This window comes from Ischnura elegans, chromosome 2 (assembly GCF_921293095.1).
Source record: "Ischnura elegans chromosome 2, ioIscEleg1.1, whole genome shotgun sequence".
NCBI lineage: Eukaryota > Metazoa > Arthropoda > Insecta > Odonata > Coenagrionidae > Ischnura > Ischnura elegans.
Window position 1 is genome coordinate 25796164 of NC_060247.1, and position 17419 is coordinate 25813582.

At 35.2% G+C, this 17419-nt stretch overlaps 1 protein-coding gene across 3 annotated transcripts in view; it reads left to right on the forward strand.

The window, feature by feature from the left end:
• The window catches only part of LOC124153484 (alpha-actinin, sarcomeric), a 66632-nt gene that overhangs the window by 46967 nt on the left and 2246 nt on the right, over window positions 1-17419 (forward strand). For 2 of the 3 annotated variants that reach the window (XM_046526677.1, XM_046526676.1), the window contains 12 exons: window positions 643-728; window positions 851-943; window positions 1032-1262; window positions 1931-2007; window positions 2129-2350; window positions 2781-2952; window positions 3969-4205; window positions 7631-7715; window positions 8227-8330; window positions 12256-12507; window positions 14714-14839; window positions 15652-15810. In XM_046526677.1, the coding sequence (XP_046382633.1) occupies window positions 643-728; window positions 851-943; window positions 1032-1262; window positions 1931-2007; window positions 2129-2350; window positions 2781-2952; window positions 3969-4205; window positions 7631-7715; window positions 8227-8330; window positions 12256-12507; window positions 14714-14839; window positions 15652-15810 (1844 nt within the window). The remainder of the gene's footprint in view (window positions 1-642; window positions 729-850; window positions 944-1031; window positions 1263-1930; window positions 2008-2128; window positions 2351-2780; window positions 2953-3968; window positions 4206-7630; window positions 7716-8226; window positions 8331-12255; window positions 12508-14713; window positions 14840-15651; window positions 15811-17419) is intronic. The other variant, XM_046526675.1, reaches the window with a different exon arrangement.

Here is a 17419-nt window from a genome sequence, read left to right on the forward strand (position 1 = left end):
TAAAATAGACAAACTAAATTCTATTATTGCAGCAAATAAATTAGGATAAAATTTGTCTCATTATTTTTATTTCATGGGAGAAATTTAAGATGTGCTCTTTGTGAACTTTTCTCTAGTACATATCTCAAATTAAATTCCTCTGGATCTTAAGTTTGTAATGCCATTCACATTTCTTATGAATTACCTTGTAGTTTTAGTATTTAAAATTCTTCTTTGACCAATTTATTGTTGAAGATATATATTTTTAGCATCAAGATCATCCTTTATAAGTGAGTGAAAATATCCTGAAATATTTTTTATGATAACGGAGGAGGTGTGTAGCATAGGACAGCTACGGAAAGTTGTCAGGAGTGCAGTGTCAAAAGTACATTTTAAAGCATGGGGTCTTCATGCACCAGTGTGGAAACAGCATCGCTTTATATTCCTTGAAATATAGTGCATGTATGTTTGAATACGTGTGTGTGAATAATAAGCTTTTATCCTACAGTCAAAAGTAACTATCTGGCTGGAAAGAAGATCCAATTAACTCTGTAGATATATTACTAATAACAGGTTTACCCTGTTCCATGCCTGCTGTGGATTGAATTACTCATGTGTGATACACCTTTTTGCATGTGCTGCTCACTATCCCTACTTCCTCAGACCTGGTCAATACCGCTATGCCTGATGAGAGAGCAGTAATGACTTATGTGTCGTCATATTACCACAGCTTCTCAGGGGCTCAGAAGGTGGGTAAAATTATGAGCCTTTGATTAGCATTTCCATACTAATCATCAAATTTCTGTAATTCATTTATTTAGTTTACACATGAATATTGCTATGTAATTAAACAATTTATTTTGCCTTACAGGCTGAGACTGCTGCAAATCGTATCTGTAAAGTACTTAAAGTTAATCAGGAGAATGAAAGGTTGATGGAGGAGTATGAGAGATTGGCCAGTGATGTAAGTGTGGACTCTTCTGTCAATTTTAAAGTATTGATATGTTATGTGGTTGTTGATTGTTACTTGAATGAGCACTTTCTCTATTTAGCTTCTTGAATGGATCCGACGCACTATGCCTTGGTTGGAATCTCGTCAGACTGACAATTCTCTTGCTGGTGTTCAGAAGAAGCTTGAAGAGTACCGCACATACCGCCGCAAACATAAGCCACCTCGTGTTGAACAGAAGGCTAAGCTTGAGACAAACTTCAATACTCTCCAAACAAAATTGCGCCTGTCCAATAGGCCGGCATATATGCCTACTGAGGGAAAAATGGTCTCGGTTAGTAATTTATTATTTTTTTCCTTTTTATTCAATTAAGTTGAAATTGTCATTATGAATTGTTGAAAAATGTTCACTTCCAAATCAAATGTTTTATCTCTCTCTTATTTCCCTGTTAAAGTGATTTCGTAGTTTTAACCATTTAAGTGAGGGGTAAAATACTATTGAAGACTGAGTATGAGTCTTAGACTCACCTCATAACCTTTAGGTGAAATTATTTGCAAATCCAAGTATCAAATGCTTACCTTTACTAAGAGTGAGATGATGAAATGAATTTGATTTGATCTGGATGACTAAAATTTATCTTTTTGAGGAGTGATCTTGTCATTTTATGTTTCATCCATTATTCCTACTACTTTTGATTTATTTAAAGCAGCTGATGATTAACACAACTCTGTCACATATTACTATGTGAAATAAATTTTAATCATGTGTTTCAACTATAAATCTTCGAAACCTTAGGGTCTCAAAAGCCCACTTTTTTTTAAACTGAACTACATATTTACTTTGTTATTTGCGATATCAATACCTTGTGAACTCTTGATGCTGGGTAAATAAGAGAGATATATGGCATACGAAAAAATAAATTTTGAATTGAATGAAAAGTATCGCCTGTTATTTTTTATCCATTGCCCAAATTTAATGTTATGCCTACTGTAATTTATCAGGATATTGCCAATGCATGGAAAGGTCTGGAGATTGGGGAGAAGGCATTTGAGGAATGGCTCCTGTCTGAGATGATGAGGTGAGTTGTTATGAATATTATCTTCATTATCTTCTTCTGAGAGAATGTAAAAGCATCAGTTTTTGTGTCAATACTGGAATATATGAATGTCTGTAACCAAGACTCAATTACAATCGGTCAGGTTGGAGCGTTTGGAACATCTTGCTCAAAAGTTTAAGCATAAGGCTGACATTCATGAAGACTGGACTCGAGGCAAGGAAGAAATGCTGAAGAGTAATGACTTCCGTCAATGCCGTCTGAATGAACTCAAGGCTTTGAAGAAGAAGCACGAGGCATTTGAGAGTGACTTAGCAGCTCACCAAGATCGTGTAGAACAAATTGCAGCAATTGCTCAAGAGCTCAAGTAAGTTTTTTTTATTATTATATCCTAAATCTAATTAGTAGGCCTTGTATGAAACAGGTTTAATGTTTAAATTTCCTCCCATTATTTTGTAATATCTTTGCCTTTTCATTTGCAACTCAATATGCTGAAATAATTTTTTGTAATGGCCTGCAACAGTGGCAGATCCAGGATAGGGACAAGGGGGGGCTATGTATGGGATAACCTCCCAGCAGTAATGGGGATCTGAGCAAAATTACTATTCTATTTAGTGTAAATTGCATATCCAAGGGGCTATAGCCCCTTCAGCACCCCCCTCCTCCATAGATCCGCCACTGGCCTGCAGTATATAGCTATATGATCATATAAGGAACTAACTGAAGTTGTTCAAGTGCCGTGCATTCACTTGTGTGTGCCTTATTGAAATGAGAAAATTATTTGAATTTTTTTCCAGTGCCTTGGAATATCATGACAGTGCCTCTGTTAATGCTCGCTGTCAGCGCATCTGTGATCAGTGGGATAGGCTTGGCAGTCTTACACAGCGTCGTCGACAGACACTAGATGAAACAGAGCGAATTCTGGAAAAGATTGACACTCTTCATCTGGAGTTTGCAAAGAGAGCTGCAGTAAGTTACCTCTCTTACTTAATGTATTTCTCTCGGTATTATTTTAGTGGTCACTATTATTTGTTCTATGTAAACGACTGGGCTATTCTGTAACTTGAGGGCTTAATTTAGCACTACCACTATTTTCCTTTTGAAATAATGCCTATTTTGTGTCTTTATACTGTGCTGAATTATATTAAGCTGATTCTGGCTGCATATAATGCCTTTGCAAAATCTGTGATTGGTATGAGAATTAGGGTAGAAGGGATTCGAGTGATCCATAATTGCTCTTCTTTCCAACCAGAGCAAATGCCTTTCTTCACAGTAAGCTTTCTGCACGATATGTGGCCAAAGTATCCTTTGCGTCATTTTTATTGTCTCTTGCAATGGAAACAATGATCGGCTTATTAAAAATGTGCTGGTATGGGGAGAATTGGGAAGTATAGAATTGCAAAACCATGCCAGCCAAATGCTGGCATAGTTATTGATTCTATAAAGCAACCCCAAATTACACTTGTACGTACATACTCTCGTGAGTTACAGAATCAGGGGGCATAATATGGCACTCAGATAGCATCCTACATCTTAATTGTGGAATCACAATCTATTCCAGAATAGCCCTGTAAACTAATATAATGTCATTTGTTCTGATGCATAAATATTTATTTTCAAGTTGAATACTATTTTTTGTATTTGATTTAGATTTGAACGTATTAAACTTTTTTATTCAGCTTACTGCCCCTTCATAGAACTTGGGTCAAAATGGAACCATTTGAAATTTTCACTAATTTGTTTCCCTTCACATGTTCTACCTAATTACCTATTACTATTTCTTTTCTTGCGATAGTTGTGAGAAAATGTGGTAGTTTTCTTCATCTATCTATGGACTAAAATTGATAAAATTTGAAGTATGTATATAATTGCTCAGAACTTCCTTTTAAAACCTGAGGTAATTTGATTCCTCATATTTAATTGATATTATACTTTTTAAATGGTGAATTAAAATTACATTGTTCTAATTTATGCATTTATTTCAGCCCTTCAATAACTGGCTGGATGGAACTCGAGAAGATTTGGTTGACATGTTCATTGTGCATACAATGGAAGAAATTCAGGGCCTCATGGATGCTCATGCACAATTTAAGGCTACCTTGGGTGAAGCTGATAAGGAGTATGGTGCCATAGTTGGTTTGGTTCGAGAAGTACAAGAGCTTGCACAGAAATATCAAGTTCCTGGTGGTTTGGATAACCCATATACTACTCTTACAGCCAATGTAAGTGTTTGTATTGTTTTCAGCATTTCATTTTGACAATATTTTATAAGTTTCAAATTTTCTGCCTTACTGATTTCAATATTACAATCTTTTAATTGGATATACATTTTTTCAAATGGTACTATTGCCTTGTTTGTAATTCTAATGAAACTCAGAAAATCAGTGTTTTTGTTTGTGTAAAACCTGAGTTTGGTATGAGTAAAATAAGCTTCCAAATACTCCTATGAACATTTTTGAACTGAAATCCAAATTGTTTGTGAAGGGTTGCTGGAATCACAGTGTTTGAAATTTTTTTTTTTTTATTTTATAAAATTTGGATTTAACATTAGCTTTAATATATGTAGGTTACTGAAAATGTTTGCTCAGAGTTTCTATTTTAGATAACTTTGGGACTAAGTTATACTTGTATATTCTTCACAATATTTCTTTTCAATGCCATGCTCGTGATGGAATAAAAGGTAAACATAAATGAAATTGAAAACCCAATTCATCTATAATTTGCTTTGGTATATTTCCGTGTATTTTCTGTGCATAATAAAACAGAATAATTTTCCTCTATGAGGAAGCTTGCAGTAGAAATTTCCGAATCGGACTATAGCAATTGACATTCGTTATTTAATTAGTACCTGAATAGAGTAGGTGCGATGTATGTAAAAATATGTATAAGAATCCTTATGTAACTACCCCATCCATTTCCTGTATAGACTTGTCAATGCAGTATATCCTGGTTACAACCTTTTAACCTTTACCATGTTATTGTATCTTTGTTTCCTTCAGTAAGGTTAATATGAACCTCATTTCCCTTTGTAGGTTGGAAAAAATGATTCTACGGGTTAAGTTGAAGGTTTAGGGGCTAAGTTAACACTTTTCATGAGTGACATTATCAATGTAATTTTATGCTGTGAATCTTTGCCCAATTTGACTGCCAGCTACATGGTTTTGAATCAATTCTGTTTCTGCATTGGAAGCCTATGATATTTTAGTTAAATCGCAGATGCAAAAATTCTCCCTTGAAGAAATATTATTTGGATCAAACCATTTTAACTTTGTGTCCATTTGATTTTGTATAGGTCATGGATTGGTAACCTGTGAACCTTTGACTATATCTGACCTCAGAAACAATTTCATGAGTCTTGTGCAAAAAATAGCAGTTAATTATTTGAGCATTTTAGATGAAGAGTATGCTCAATGACAGAGATTAAATATTCTTTATTATTGGTATAAAAGTCATTTTTGGACTTAAGAATGAAACCTTTATTTCCCCTTCCTGTTTTCCATTTGGAGTAGGCTTCCTTCAAAATAGATATGTAAATCATGTGCTCCATGTTCAGGGAAGTTTCACTGCAATGATTTTCCATTAGTAAGGGTGGCCCTTTTCTGGCAAATTAAAGGTTAAGTTCAGAAATTGGTGACTTGTAAGTGAGATCGTATAGATGTCAAAATATGTAAGGTATATTTGAGCATTTCTCCTTTTTAATTGTATTTATTAAAGAGATAAATTTTTCATTTTCAATATTGAAAGACAGATAACTTGGGCTTTGTACATCAATTGAAATATGATGACATTTTTCCGTGTTGTCAAATTATAGATTAAAGTGTCAGACTATGAAATTCTCTGATCTGAGGGGTTATTATTAGTGCATATGAGTATATTAACCGCTCAAAAAAACTTATAAATACGAAAGTTGAGGTTTCAGCATTGATTTCAGAGAATGTTGTTATCTAGCAGTTAACTTTTATTTTAACACCCACAAGTGCACTGGAAAAATTCCATTATCCTAGTCATCTTCCAAAAAGTCTTTCTCACTTATGATTGATTGGTAGCATTGTAGATAAAAGATCTTACTTATTGCTTTTGATGCCATGTTAAAGAGGGAACGTTTATATTGTGCATCCGCCCATGTGGCTAAATCTGAGCATTGAGCTCTTTTCATATATATGAAGTAATGTCTAAAAATTATTCTTTCAATTCTGTCAAACTTCTCTTTTATTTTTTATTATTTTGTCTTTCTTTGTAATGCAGTATGTTATTTAGAAACAAAAATAGACTGGAGCCCATTGGCTTAGTTGTGGCAGCTTCATTTTGCCAATGAGAATGTTTTCACCAGTTTTAATGGGAAATTTATTGATGGTGAATTCTTGTATGTTATTTCAAAATGATCTAGAAAAATTGATACCTTATTTTCAGTTGCTCAAACAACAAATCATATGCCACTTACAGTACCAGTCACCTCAATACCATTCAGTTGCATTTTAATGAACATGATGTTCACCAAAAAAGCAAATCAAGTCTTTAACCATGGGGAGGGATATTTAGATTATTTGGCTTTGAGGGGAAAAAATCAGCTTATCTGTAGTTTGAATTAGCTGCTGAACATCACTTGTGTAGTATTTTTAGGATTATTAAATTGAAGTTAATTTTAAGTTCTCATGTCCAAGCTCAATTTATAACTCTACATAACTTTACCTATTTATCTCTTGTAGATGTGAAACAAATGTGCTTTGTCTTTGGATAATTTAATGCCTATATCTTTCTCTATAAATGCTGAGAAGCTTCAAGTGGCTTATCAAGTAAAAATCTCTTTTTTAGCAGCTTTTAGTATTTTACTTGTATTTGTAAGGTCAATTTTTTTTCCTCATTTTTTTGAGTTCTTGAAACTTGGGTGTTTATTTTCCCTCTGCAGTAGGCATCTTTCTCATAATATGTTTTGCTGAATGAAAAAATACATTTGGTAACATGAGGAGTTAACATGGTTCTATTCTTCTCAATATTCATTTTTTAAATGCCAGAACTATGCGGTGTTTGTAAACTTAGAATATAATCATGGATGGCTGTAAACATGCCTAATATGTTAAAAATTAGGAATAAATTTTTCATTGATCAATTTTGGCTAGTTACCCTAATGTTATGCTCACGTAGTGCTTTTAACATTTTTTGCTGACAAGGAAGGGATGGACAGTAAATTTCAGGTAGGCCAAGTGATAACACCGATTTGTTGCTTATGTGCATGTAGCGTTCTCATGATGTAGAATAGAAATATTCATTATATAATTCTCACTAAAATTGCTGGTTGATACACTTTTCCTGCACATTTTCATGAATATTTATGCATTTGAAAAGGAAATGTTAGTGGATAATAGTATTGACAAAGTTAAGGAAGACTGTGATCCCTTTAAGTAAATCACTTTCTGTTAGCTCTAAAATGGGCATATGTATTTCAATCAGAGTGTAATAACATTTTCAAGAAGTTACCACTAAATTATGTATTTACTCATTAATAATAGCTTCTCTTTTTGAATAACTATACACATTTTATAAATTAATTTGAAAATATTTCAATCCACTATTCTGAAAGTCATTTGATTTTAAGGTAGCCAGGGAGTCATTGTTGCTGCTGATTACTCTATGTTATTGTCATTTTCAGGACCTGACAAAGAAGTGGTCCGAAGTGCAACAGCTTGTACCACAGAGAGATGCTACATTAGCGGCTGAGTTAAGAAAGCAGCAGAGTATCCTTTTATGCTGTTTAGGTTACATTGTTAAAGCAATGAAACCAATCTCTTTTTATGCTTAAAAATATGTTTCCATGTATGTTCTACTGTAATTCCTTATTTTTTACGTAATCGTTCACCTTCAAAGACGTAGGGTTATTAATTTTTAGCATAATCGAATTCCAGCCAAATGACTATTGTATCCAACTTGCAATAGAACTACATTGACCGAAATCTTCCAACCATGGAATTCTCTCATGACAAACAAGCATGTTAAATTTCAACCATTCTCATGCAAGACATCCATATTAAGGTCACAGATTCAGGTGTTATGTGGTGGAAGTACGACCTATATCGTAATTAAAGTTTTGCTCACTACCCTCCCTCCCAAGATATGTTAATAACACTTGATAGTCATCTCCGTTTCAACCAGAATCCTGAATTTTTATCATTTATTTTGATATTTGAGATTAGAAATTTTATACTATTGAATTGTGGTAAAAATTACTTTCTTTAACATATAACTAAGATAACGAAATGCTGCGACGCCAGTTTGCTGAGAAGGCTAACCAAGTGGGTCCTTGGATGGAAAGGCAAATGGATGCTGTCACTGCCATTGGAATGGGACTGCAAGTATGTATATGTATATTTGGCATCTCAACAATTCTTAAGGTTGATCCTGAAGAGCCTCAGTTTTAAGTTAATTTTGAAAGTTGTACAATTTTTTGTGGAATAATTTTCCCTTTCTGAATTTATTCAGGAGTGATTTATGGATCAACTCTACTCATTAGACAATACAGAATGCTTCCCTTAGTGGAAATTTATCATTCCAATGTAAAAATAAGGATTCCCCCGAGTAAATTCCGTACTTATTTCTTGATAGGTATCTATGATTTTCAACTTGTCATTATTACATCCCAAAACCTACCAGTCCTTGAAATTTTTCTCTTGAGCTTTGTGTTTATTGTATTCTGCCAGATCTCGATCAGGACAAAGAAAATTGCATTCATAACAATTACTTGCAAATTATTATTCATACTTTTTCATTAAGAAATTTAACAAGTTACACCCATGAGAATGGTCTTAAAAAAGAGGGTATTCATCCATGAGTAAGTTATCATAGTTAAAAAACTTTTTCTTGGTATCAAAAGATTCAAGAAATGTTAAAGTCTTTGTTTTCTCATTGTGGTCTTAATGGTGGAAACAAGTGTCAAGTCTTACGTTGATTTTTAGATTGTTATCATATTTCCTCTGGAGTTTCTTCTTCATTAATTTTATAGTTTGGGTTGTGTCTCAGTGGCCCAAATGTTAGTTTGTCATGTAAGGATTCTTTTTCACTAATAAACATCATTGCCATGAATGCAAAGAACCTGTTTCAAATTATAATAATTCTAACCTTTGAAACAGGTAGATTGTTGATAATTATCAGATTTTGAAATAACAAATAACTTAAGCTATGAAAAATACAGAATAGTTAATAATAATAATCTGTGCCATAACTCACAGCTTATACGTCGATGATGATATTCAGGCTGTCCAACATCAAGAAAGAAATTATGTTCATTTTAGTTTGGATGCAAATAACTGAATAATGAGTAGGCGCACAGAAAAAAATAAGTACAGTAGACTCTCGTTTATACGAAATTCACAGAACTGTAAAACCCGAGGGGGTTCGGGCTGGTGTGGTGGCTAGAGTGTTGGCTTCCCACCCGGCGAGCTTGGGTTCAAATCCCGGCAGTGGCAGAGAATTTTCAGAGACTGCCCGATCCCTGCTTGAGTGTTGTGTGGAGGACATTTCAAGCACAACACTCCGTCCGTCGGATGGGACGTTAAGCCGTGGTCCCCTTGGCGCCTTTCGTCAAGAGCAGGCTAATGCCGACGCCGGGTTTCTCTCCACCCTTCCTTCCATACCCTTCCCTCATGGCGCAAATGACCTCAGCTGTCGGTCGCCTCCTCCAAATACCATACCATGTAAAACCCGAGGTTCAAAATAATGAAATTCGTGAGAACATTCCTTTTAGGAGTCATACCAAAAAAAAGATGCCTTGTCTCTTCAATGTCCCATACATATAGTTGCACTAGGGAATAGCTTTAGAGTCATGTGTATGATATATGCGATAAAATTAAGCCCAAATGTGTAAAAATAAGCACTTTTGTTTGATTTTATCAGTGGAAGAATGTGGATGAATGTCATTAAACCCATCCTATGCCCTGTTGTGTACTCTACCCACGCACCTTGGTTGACTCCCACTCCTATAGTTAATGCGGTTTTACGATCTCAACCAAAAACCTCCACTACTCCCTCAGAATACCAGCTATATCAGCTTTTTATGTTTCGGTGGAACCACCCCAACTTCATCCCCGTTTACACTGACAGATCTGTGTGCATGTGCAGCTTTCTCTCCTCCCCATCATCAAGTCAAAAGGCAAAATTACATCCTATGTGTAGTGTTTACACAGTGGAACTTTTTGCAATTGAGATGGCTTTGGAAGCCTTAACACGTTGCGTATGGATGGCGAGAATTCTCGTCATTTTTTTCCCAAACATTCCGGACAGATGACGAAGATTCTCGTCATTTAGGAGCGTCAACCTAAACAATTTTAAAGCATACAATACGTGTTCGTTAGTACGTTTTCAGTTGTTGTTCCTTATTCATAATGAAGTGATGCATCATAACGTTTGATTGGGTAAAGTTAATTTCTAAACATTAGCGTTTTAACAATGTTTAAACCAAAGGCATTATGCCCTAATAGGCACATATTTCCAAATCGGCGTTCCTAGGAATTTAAATACCCCGGTACGCAACGTGTTAAGTCACGATGGTGGCTCCTTTGTCATATGCACCGACTCTCTTAGTTATCTACAATCTATTTCTGGCTTCTCACCCATGCACCCAATAGTTTAAGACATTCACTTCATGCTGCTGACCTTCATGAGAAAGGGAGTAAATGTATGTTTTCTTTGGGTTCCGGGATATGAGGGGATAGCTGGGAACGAAAAAGCAGATGTCTTGGCCAAGGAAGCTCTGAGTGACGAAGAGTATACATCAATGCTATTTCCCTACGAAGACCTAAGAGCGTCACTTAGAAAAGCTGTACTTGAACAGTGGAGGGAGTCTTGGAAGACTCTGAGTGATGAACTCCAAAGCATCAAGGCAATAACATTAGCTTGGCCCCCCTCTGTCAGGAACAATCGAAGGAAAGAAGTAGTAATCACATGGTTGAAGATAAGGTATTGTCCTTTGACTCATGCCTTTCTCTTCACTTAAGAGAAGCAAGCCCCTCAGTGTGATTGGTGTAGGTGCCCTTTAATTATCCTACACATCCTGACAAAGTGTGACAAATACCATGATGCACAGATATGGTTCAATATAGGGGAGACCTTGATAAGCACCAAGTTTGAAATTACAGACACGCTTGAATTTTTCGAATGTTTGTATCTCTGACAGTTTGTAAATCAAATTTGTGTAGGGAGAGGACTTAGTGTACGGCCTACTTAGGAACAGTAGTATGTGGGTCACCATGATTCTACAGGAATGAAGCTTATTATATGATGTTGCGTGGATACTGAAGTATATTCTACTGAAGAAGGGACCATAATTGACGCTCTGGGGCTCAGTGCACGAAAAGAACTTGAACGTAGCACAATGATTATAACATAACATAGTGTATATCCACCTAATGCTGTTTCTTATCCGTAGAGCTTCGTAGTAAAGTTCTTTTCATACCCCTCAGGGACCAGGACTGAATTTTGTAATGATGCTTCTTTTACTATAGATTGGATTAGCCTTTTCATCGGGACGAAGGTTTGCTTCGTAAAAGCAAGACCTTCATAATAAGGTTATTTGTATTAACGAGAGTCTGCTGTTAATGTACCATTATTTTCCTGTCCAATTTTGCATTTTTTTTAAATAAATTTTTACTTAAAAACTAATTTTAATCATTTTTATTTTGGTTGTAAGGAAATAAGTAACTGTTTGTGAGGTTCGAGCAGGTACTAACTTAGGTTACCTATAAACTTTAAAAAACGTCATTTAATTGCTATCAGATTTAAGTTTTTGTAAGGTACACATTTTTGCTGTCTATATTTTTAAATGTTTATCATTTGCAGAAATACTGCTGATATCAATTTTTTATAATATGGAAAAAACAGAACTTGAATCAATGGTTATATGTTTTAATTTTTTATCTTGAGTTTTATGTCCCATTTGCTGTTGTACATTATCTTTTCACCCTTTTTTGTTAAATGTAAAATGAAATATTGATATCACACCGCATTCATTACTTTTTGACTTTCTTATTTTCTATTGTACACAAATATTTGAAAGTTGAATTAATAACAGGTCAGTTGTGTGATTTAGACTTATGATTTTCCACTGAAAGGGATGACATTATTTTCCTTAATATTTGCTAATTTGGCTGTTCCATGCATCAAATTTAAATTGCAAATTCTCTTTAGCATTTTTCTGCCTTTTATGAGTAGGATAATATAATTTTTAATTACAATTTGCATGCTGGCTACATTTTTATCATAACTATATTTTGTATCCTCTTAAAGGGCTCTTTGGAGGAGCAGTTGCAGAGGCTGAAGGAGTATGAACAAGCTGTATATGCTTACATGACACACATTGAAGAATTGGAGAAGATTCACCAAGCTGTACAGGAAGGAATGGTGTTTGAGAATCGTTACACTCAATACACTATGGAAACACTTCGTGTGGGCTGGGAGCAGTTGTTAACTTCTATTAACCTTAACATCAATGAAGTTGAAAACCAGATTCTTACCAGGGACTCCAAGGGCATCACTCAGGTATGTATCAAACTTTGTGCATTTCACACAACTTTACATATTTCCCGATCGATTTCAAAACCTTTAATGTCATTTTCAAAGGAAGGAGCCTATTTGAGGGTTGACTCACTCCTTGAAAATGGGTGAATTATATTGCTTTTAGTTGAAACTACCAAAAAGCAATGTATCCACGTGTGATGTAACTACAGCATTATAACAGAGGATCAATATGATTTCAATTTGATCAATAGAGAATTTGGGAATTGAAAAAGGTAATACAGCAGACTCCCGATTATCCGGCTGCAGTTTATCCAGGTTGCGGATTATCCGTGCATGATTTTCACTCTCGTACAATTTTTTCCGCAATATTTATTTTAAAAATCAGATGAAAAATCATTGGATTTACCGCATTAATGCTAGGATACATGGGACTTATTATATCCGTTAGAATCCCCTTCATAAAATGGAAGCTATCACACGCTAGCTGCATTCACGGGAGGACCATATTCCTGTTTTCCAAGCCTCGCATTGCGCGACCGCGCTCCTTGATAACAGACACACGTCGCGCAGCAGTTGCAACCCCGGCAACTTATGCGAGAGGCAACTACGTGGCGTGGTGCCTGACAGTGTAGTTTGCGATGCCGAGCAGTGGTTTTGAAGCATTCGTGCAAACCACTTATCTGTATCTGTGATCACACAGCCGCGGAAGTCTGGTTTTCGAAACCAGGCCTTACATGGAGCATTAATAGTACGAGTGCAACCATGTTATCACCGCTAAAAATATCGCAAACCGGCGAAGAAAGCTCTCAATAAGTCTGGGAAACACTCTTAAATAACAGAATAACTGCATAAATAATAATGTATTGTTTGTTTTACGTAAGTAATGAGCATTACAAGACATTAAAGTGAAAGTTTGGGTTATCCATGTTTTCTGATTATTTGTGCCGTCTCTCCCCATCATTAGCCGGATAATCGGGAGTGTACCGTAGAAAGCACAGTAGGGGGGGACCCAGCTCAAGCAAGCTGAGAGAAAGCATGCATATACATACAATATTTCTTGTGTGGGATGTTTGCTATTTTCAAATTGCTGTATCTTTGTACCTAGATATGTCTCAAAGTTTAATTTTACTCAGCAGTTAGTGAGTTTACAAGCAAAGTGAGGTAGAATAGGCAGCTATACCAATAGTGCATTTGATTTCAATCTGAAGTGAGAATACAGTAGAGCTGTGTTATATGGATTTTAAGAAATTTCACTATTATCAACAGATTTCTGTAATCCAGAAAAAATTTACGAATTAAAGCATAGGAAAGCTTTGTTATTACAAAATTGCACGAGTACGAATGACTTGAGGTGGTTTTGATTTCCGTCGGAAAATGGTGACGAGTGAAGGAGTACACTTGGAGGGCGAGACAGGAAGAGGAATGAAAATGTAGACCTGTGCTCCATCAAAAGCAGCTACTGGTCCAAGCCTCGACACTGTTTGTCTAAAATCATCTCGTGAATCTCCCAAAATATACGCTTTTAAGGCAGCATAATTAATATTTAGGCCTTATTTGGTCCTTCCTAATGATTGTACTTCAAGTTTCAGTAGCTAGTGACTAATTGCACCTCCGGCATGGAAGACGGCACTTACAACTTTATTAGTAGAAGGTGTTCAATGTTAGTGAATACTGTTGGGTTCATTTAAATTCGAAGTACTGGCTACAACATCATTGAAAGTTTGTTGAAAAAAATTAGCCTCTCAATAAAATAATTGCTAATTAATGGTTCTCTTGAATTTCTCAATATCGAGGTTCTATTGTATCAGAATGCAAGTGAAGGAAGATCAATGGGAAATTCAAATGAAGGCGAATGATTGCAGGTGCTCAGGGCAAGGGTGTTTCCATTTGGAAGACCACATTAAAAAGTTGGTAGAAAAGAAACATGAAATGTGCACAAGAGTATGGTCTAGTTTTGAACATGTTCATGGGCAAAGTCATTTTGTATTTTTTTGAGAAAATATTTAATAATTAGCTTTGAGTGTGTAACTTTCCTTTTCTTTCTTTGCATCCCTCCAATTATTTTTATCTTTCGTGAAAGTGTAAATGAATGATTTGCCATTTTTCATTCTTAAGGTTGTTTTAGGTGAAAATAAAAGAAAAGGAGTTTTCTTTATATTTTCACTGAATTTAATTAAAGGGCATTTCCATTTTGCAATCTTGACCTTTTATTTTTTTACATTTTCAGGAGCATTTGAACGAATTCCGTAGCAGTTTCAACCATTTTGATAAGAACCGCACTGGCCGTTTGACTCCTGAAGAATTCAAGTCCTGTCTTGTCAGTCTGGGCTATAGCATAGGCAAGGATAGACAAGTAAGCAAATGATGTCCACGAAAAATATATTTTGTGTAGTAAATATGCACCTCAAAAGTCACATCTAAGACCTGCTCTCTAACATCATTTTTACAGTGCTGTATTTGTTTCTAAGGGACCAGGTACCATTGGCAAGGGACCTGAGTTCTATAAATAAAAAAAGAATAAATAGAAAAATGATTTAACATTATATTAAGATTTACATTGAAGTGAAAAAGTCACAAAAATGAACAAACAGCCTTTTTGGCTTAAAAGAATTGCTTTGTTTTGACTGAAAGCTCAGAGAGTATTTACCTAATTTCAAGGAAGAAATATTATTTTTATTGAAGTATCAGTGTTGATTTCTTCAGTCATGGTATTATTACAAACATAGTTTATATTAATTGCATCTCTGATTAAAGTGATTCAACCCAGGGTTGAGAAACAGTTGTGATGATACTCCATGGTTCTTCAGCACCAAATGTATCCATCACTGATATATTTGCGTAATGGGAATATTAATTTTCATTTTAACCTTTAGATGTATCTATGTGTGGTACATCCAAGAAAATTTTCATTGGATACATTAATGTATTTGAATGATCCAAAATATACTGCTTCAAATGCAATGAAATCAACCATAACACCACATTCTGGACTTTTCTGATGTTGAAAAGGCTGAACTGATGTGTATTTGATTACTTATCTTCTTTGCTGTTATTTTTTTATTTTACTGGAAGAACTCTTACTTTTGATCAATAGTTTAATGTTTCTTTAAATGAAGTCTGTTCTGAATGATTTACATGCTTTGACCTCACCTCGTTTTTTCTCAGGGTGAGATTGACTTCCAGAGGATTCTGGCTGTTGTCGACCCCAACAACTCAGGGTATGTGCACTTTGATGCCTTCCTCGACTTTATGACTCGCGAATCGACCGATGTAGACACTGCAGAGCAGGTCATCGACTCCTTCCGTATTTTGGCAGGAGATAGGGTGAGTAGAATTTATGATCTTTTTTTATATTATGTCTTGATCCTTTTGAAGTGTTAAAACTCTGGAAGTAAGAGTACAAATGCTTGAGCCAAATGAATCAGTTAATGCTTTGAGTTGAATGCATGAAAATATTCTCTCCAATATTGCGTCAACAGAAATATCTTCAGTATAAAAGTATATAGCAGAGATCTGATAATCTGTAGTAACGTATGCAAAGCCAAGTTGTATATTTGAAAAATAACCTGAGACATTTTCCTATTAGTTACCACATGGGTTTCAATGCTAAAGTGCTACACGTACTGTATTGATGTACCGTATTTGTCTGAATATAGTCCCCCCTTTTTTTCCAAAAATGCCCGTGATGAAAGTTAAGGGAGGACTATATTCAAACTCATTTTTTTAATTTTTCCCGAAACTCAAGCCTCAAAATTAGGGGGGGGGGACCATATTCGGAGGAATACGGTATTTGTTGTTTTGAGCAATATCTCATATCAGCCTGTCATTATTTTATATACTTCTAAGAAGCATTTTAGCAGCTATTTTTATTATTTTTTCTAATAAACTTGACTATGCTACAACAAATTTGAGAATATGTAGTGGTGAATCATAATCTCATACAATGTTTCCATTTCTCATTAACCTCATTGATCTGTTTCTTTTTCCATAAACCTATTAATGATATGTTCTTACTTTTGCAGAGCATGATTTTTAAGCCTTGATTGTGGTATGCATTAATTCAAGTGGTCTGAAGTTATATAATTCTAAAAAATTCATCCTTTTTTTATTTGACCACTTTCCAATGCATCACAAATTTGGGTCTCAGTCCAATACATACTTATATCCAAGCCACAGCTGGTTCTGTATTTCTCCGAATATATTCTCCTTATTTTCGCCCCAAATACTGTCCCCATTAGCACTCTGTGAGGGAAGGGCTTTTTGTAACATGAATACATAGTGGCATGAAGTCTGTTAGACTGCATATATTGGTTGGATTTTCTGTGATTAGTGTTTATAATTTATTTCATTTAACCATTACTCATTATTTACAAAGGCAAAATTAGCAACAAAGTTGTAGAAAGACAATCAGGTGCACGATCTCATAGACCACGAGCCACAAACAGTTTTAAGCCATGACAAGGAATCTAGGCCAGGAATCAGAGCATTTTCTCTGCATAAATAATGAGGCTTAAGGAGAAAATCTCCATTAGTTTGTGACAGTGAAAGATACCTGAAAACAACTGCTGCGCATATTTTTAACTAAGTCTACTGTGGTGGCTCATGCTGGGAGAAGAAGATGACAGGTCTTGTGATGAAGATAAGTTCTAAAAAGGAGATGGAAATTTAAACATGACTGGCTGAATTAATTCTTTAGTTTGAGGATGTTCGAAAAGTTTCAGAAGCATCCGAGTGAAAACATTTATTTTACAAAAACATAGTTGTCATCATGATCGCAATGTTCATACTGCAAATTCTTGAAATATTGCTGAAATCTGTTGATTGCTAACTGAGCGTGACAGAAGTAGATTGTAGTGTGCAGTTTCAAATAAAATATCACAAGGAACCTCCAAAAGCAACCAAATAGCAATTGATTACGTCCACCATGCAGTGA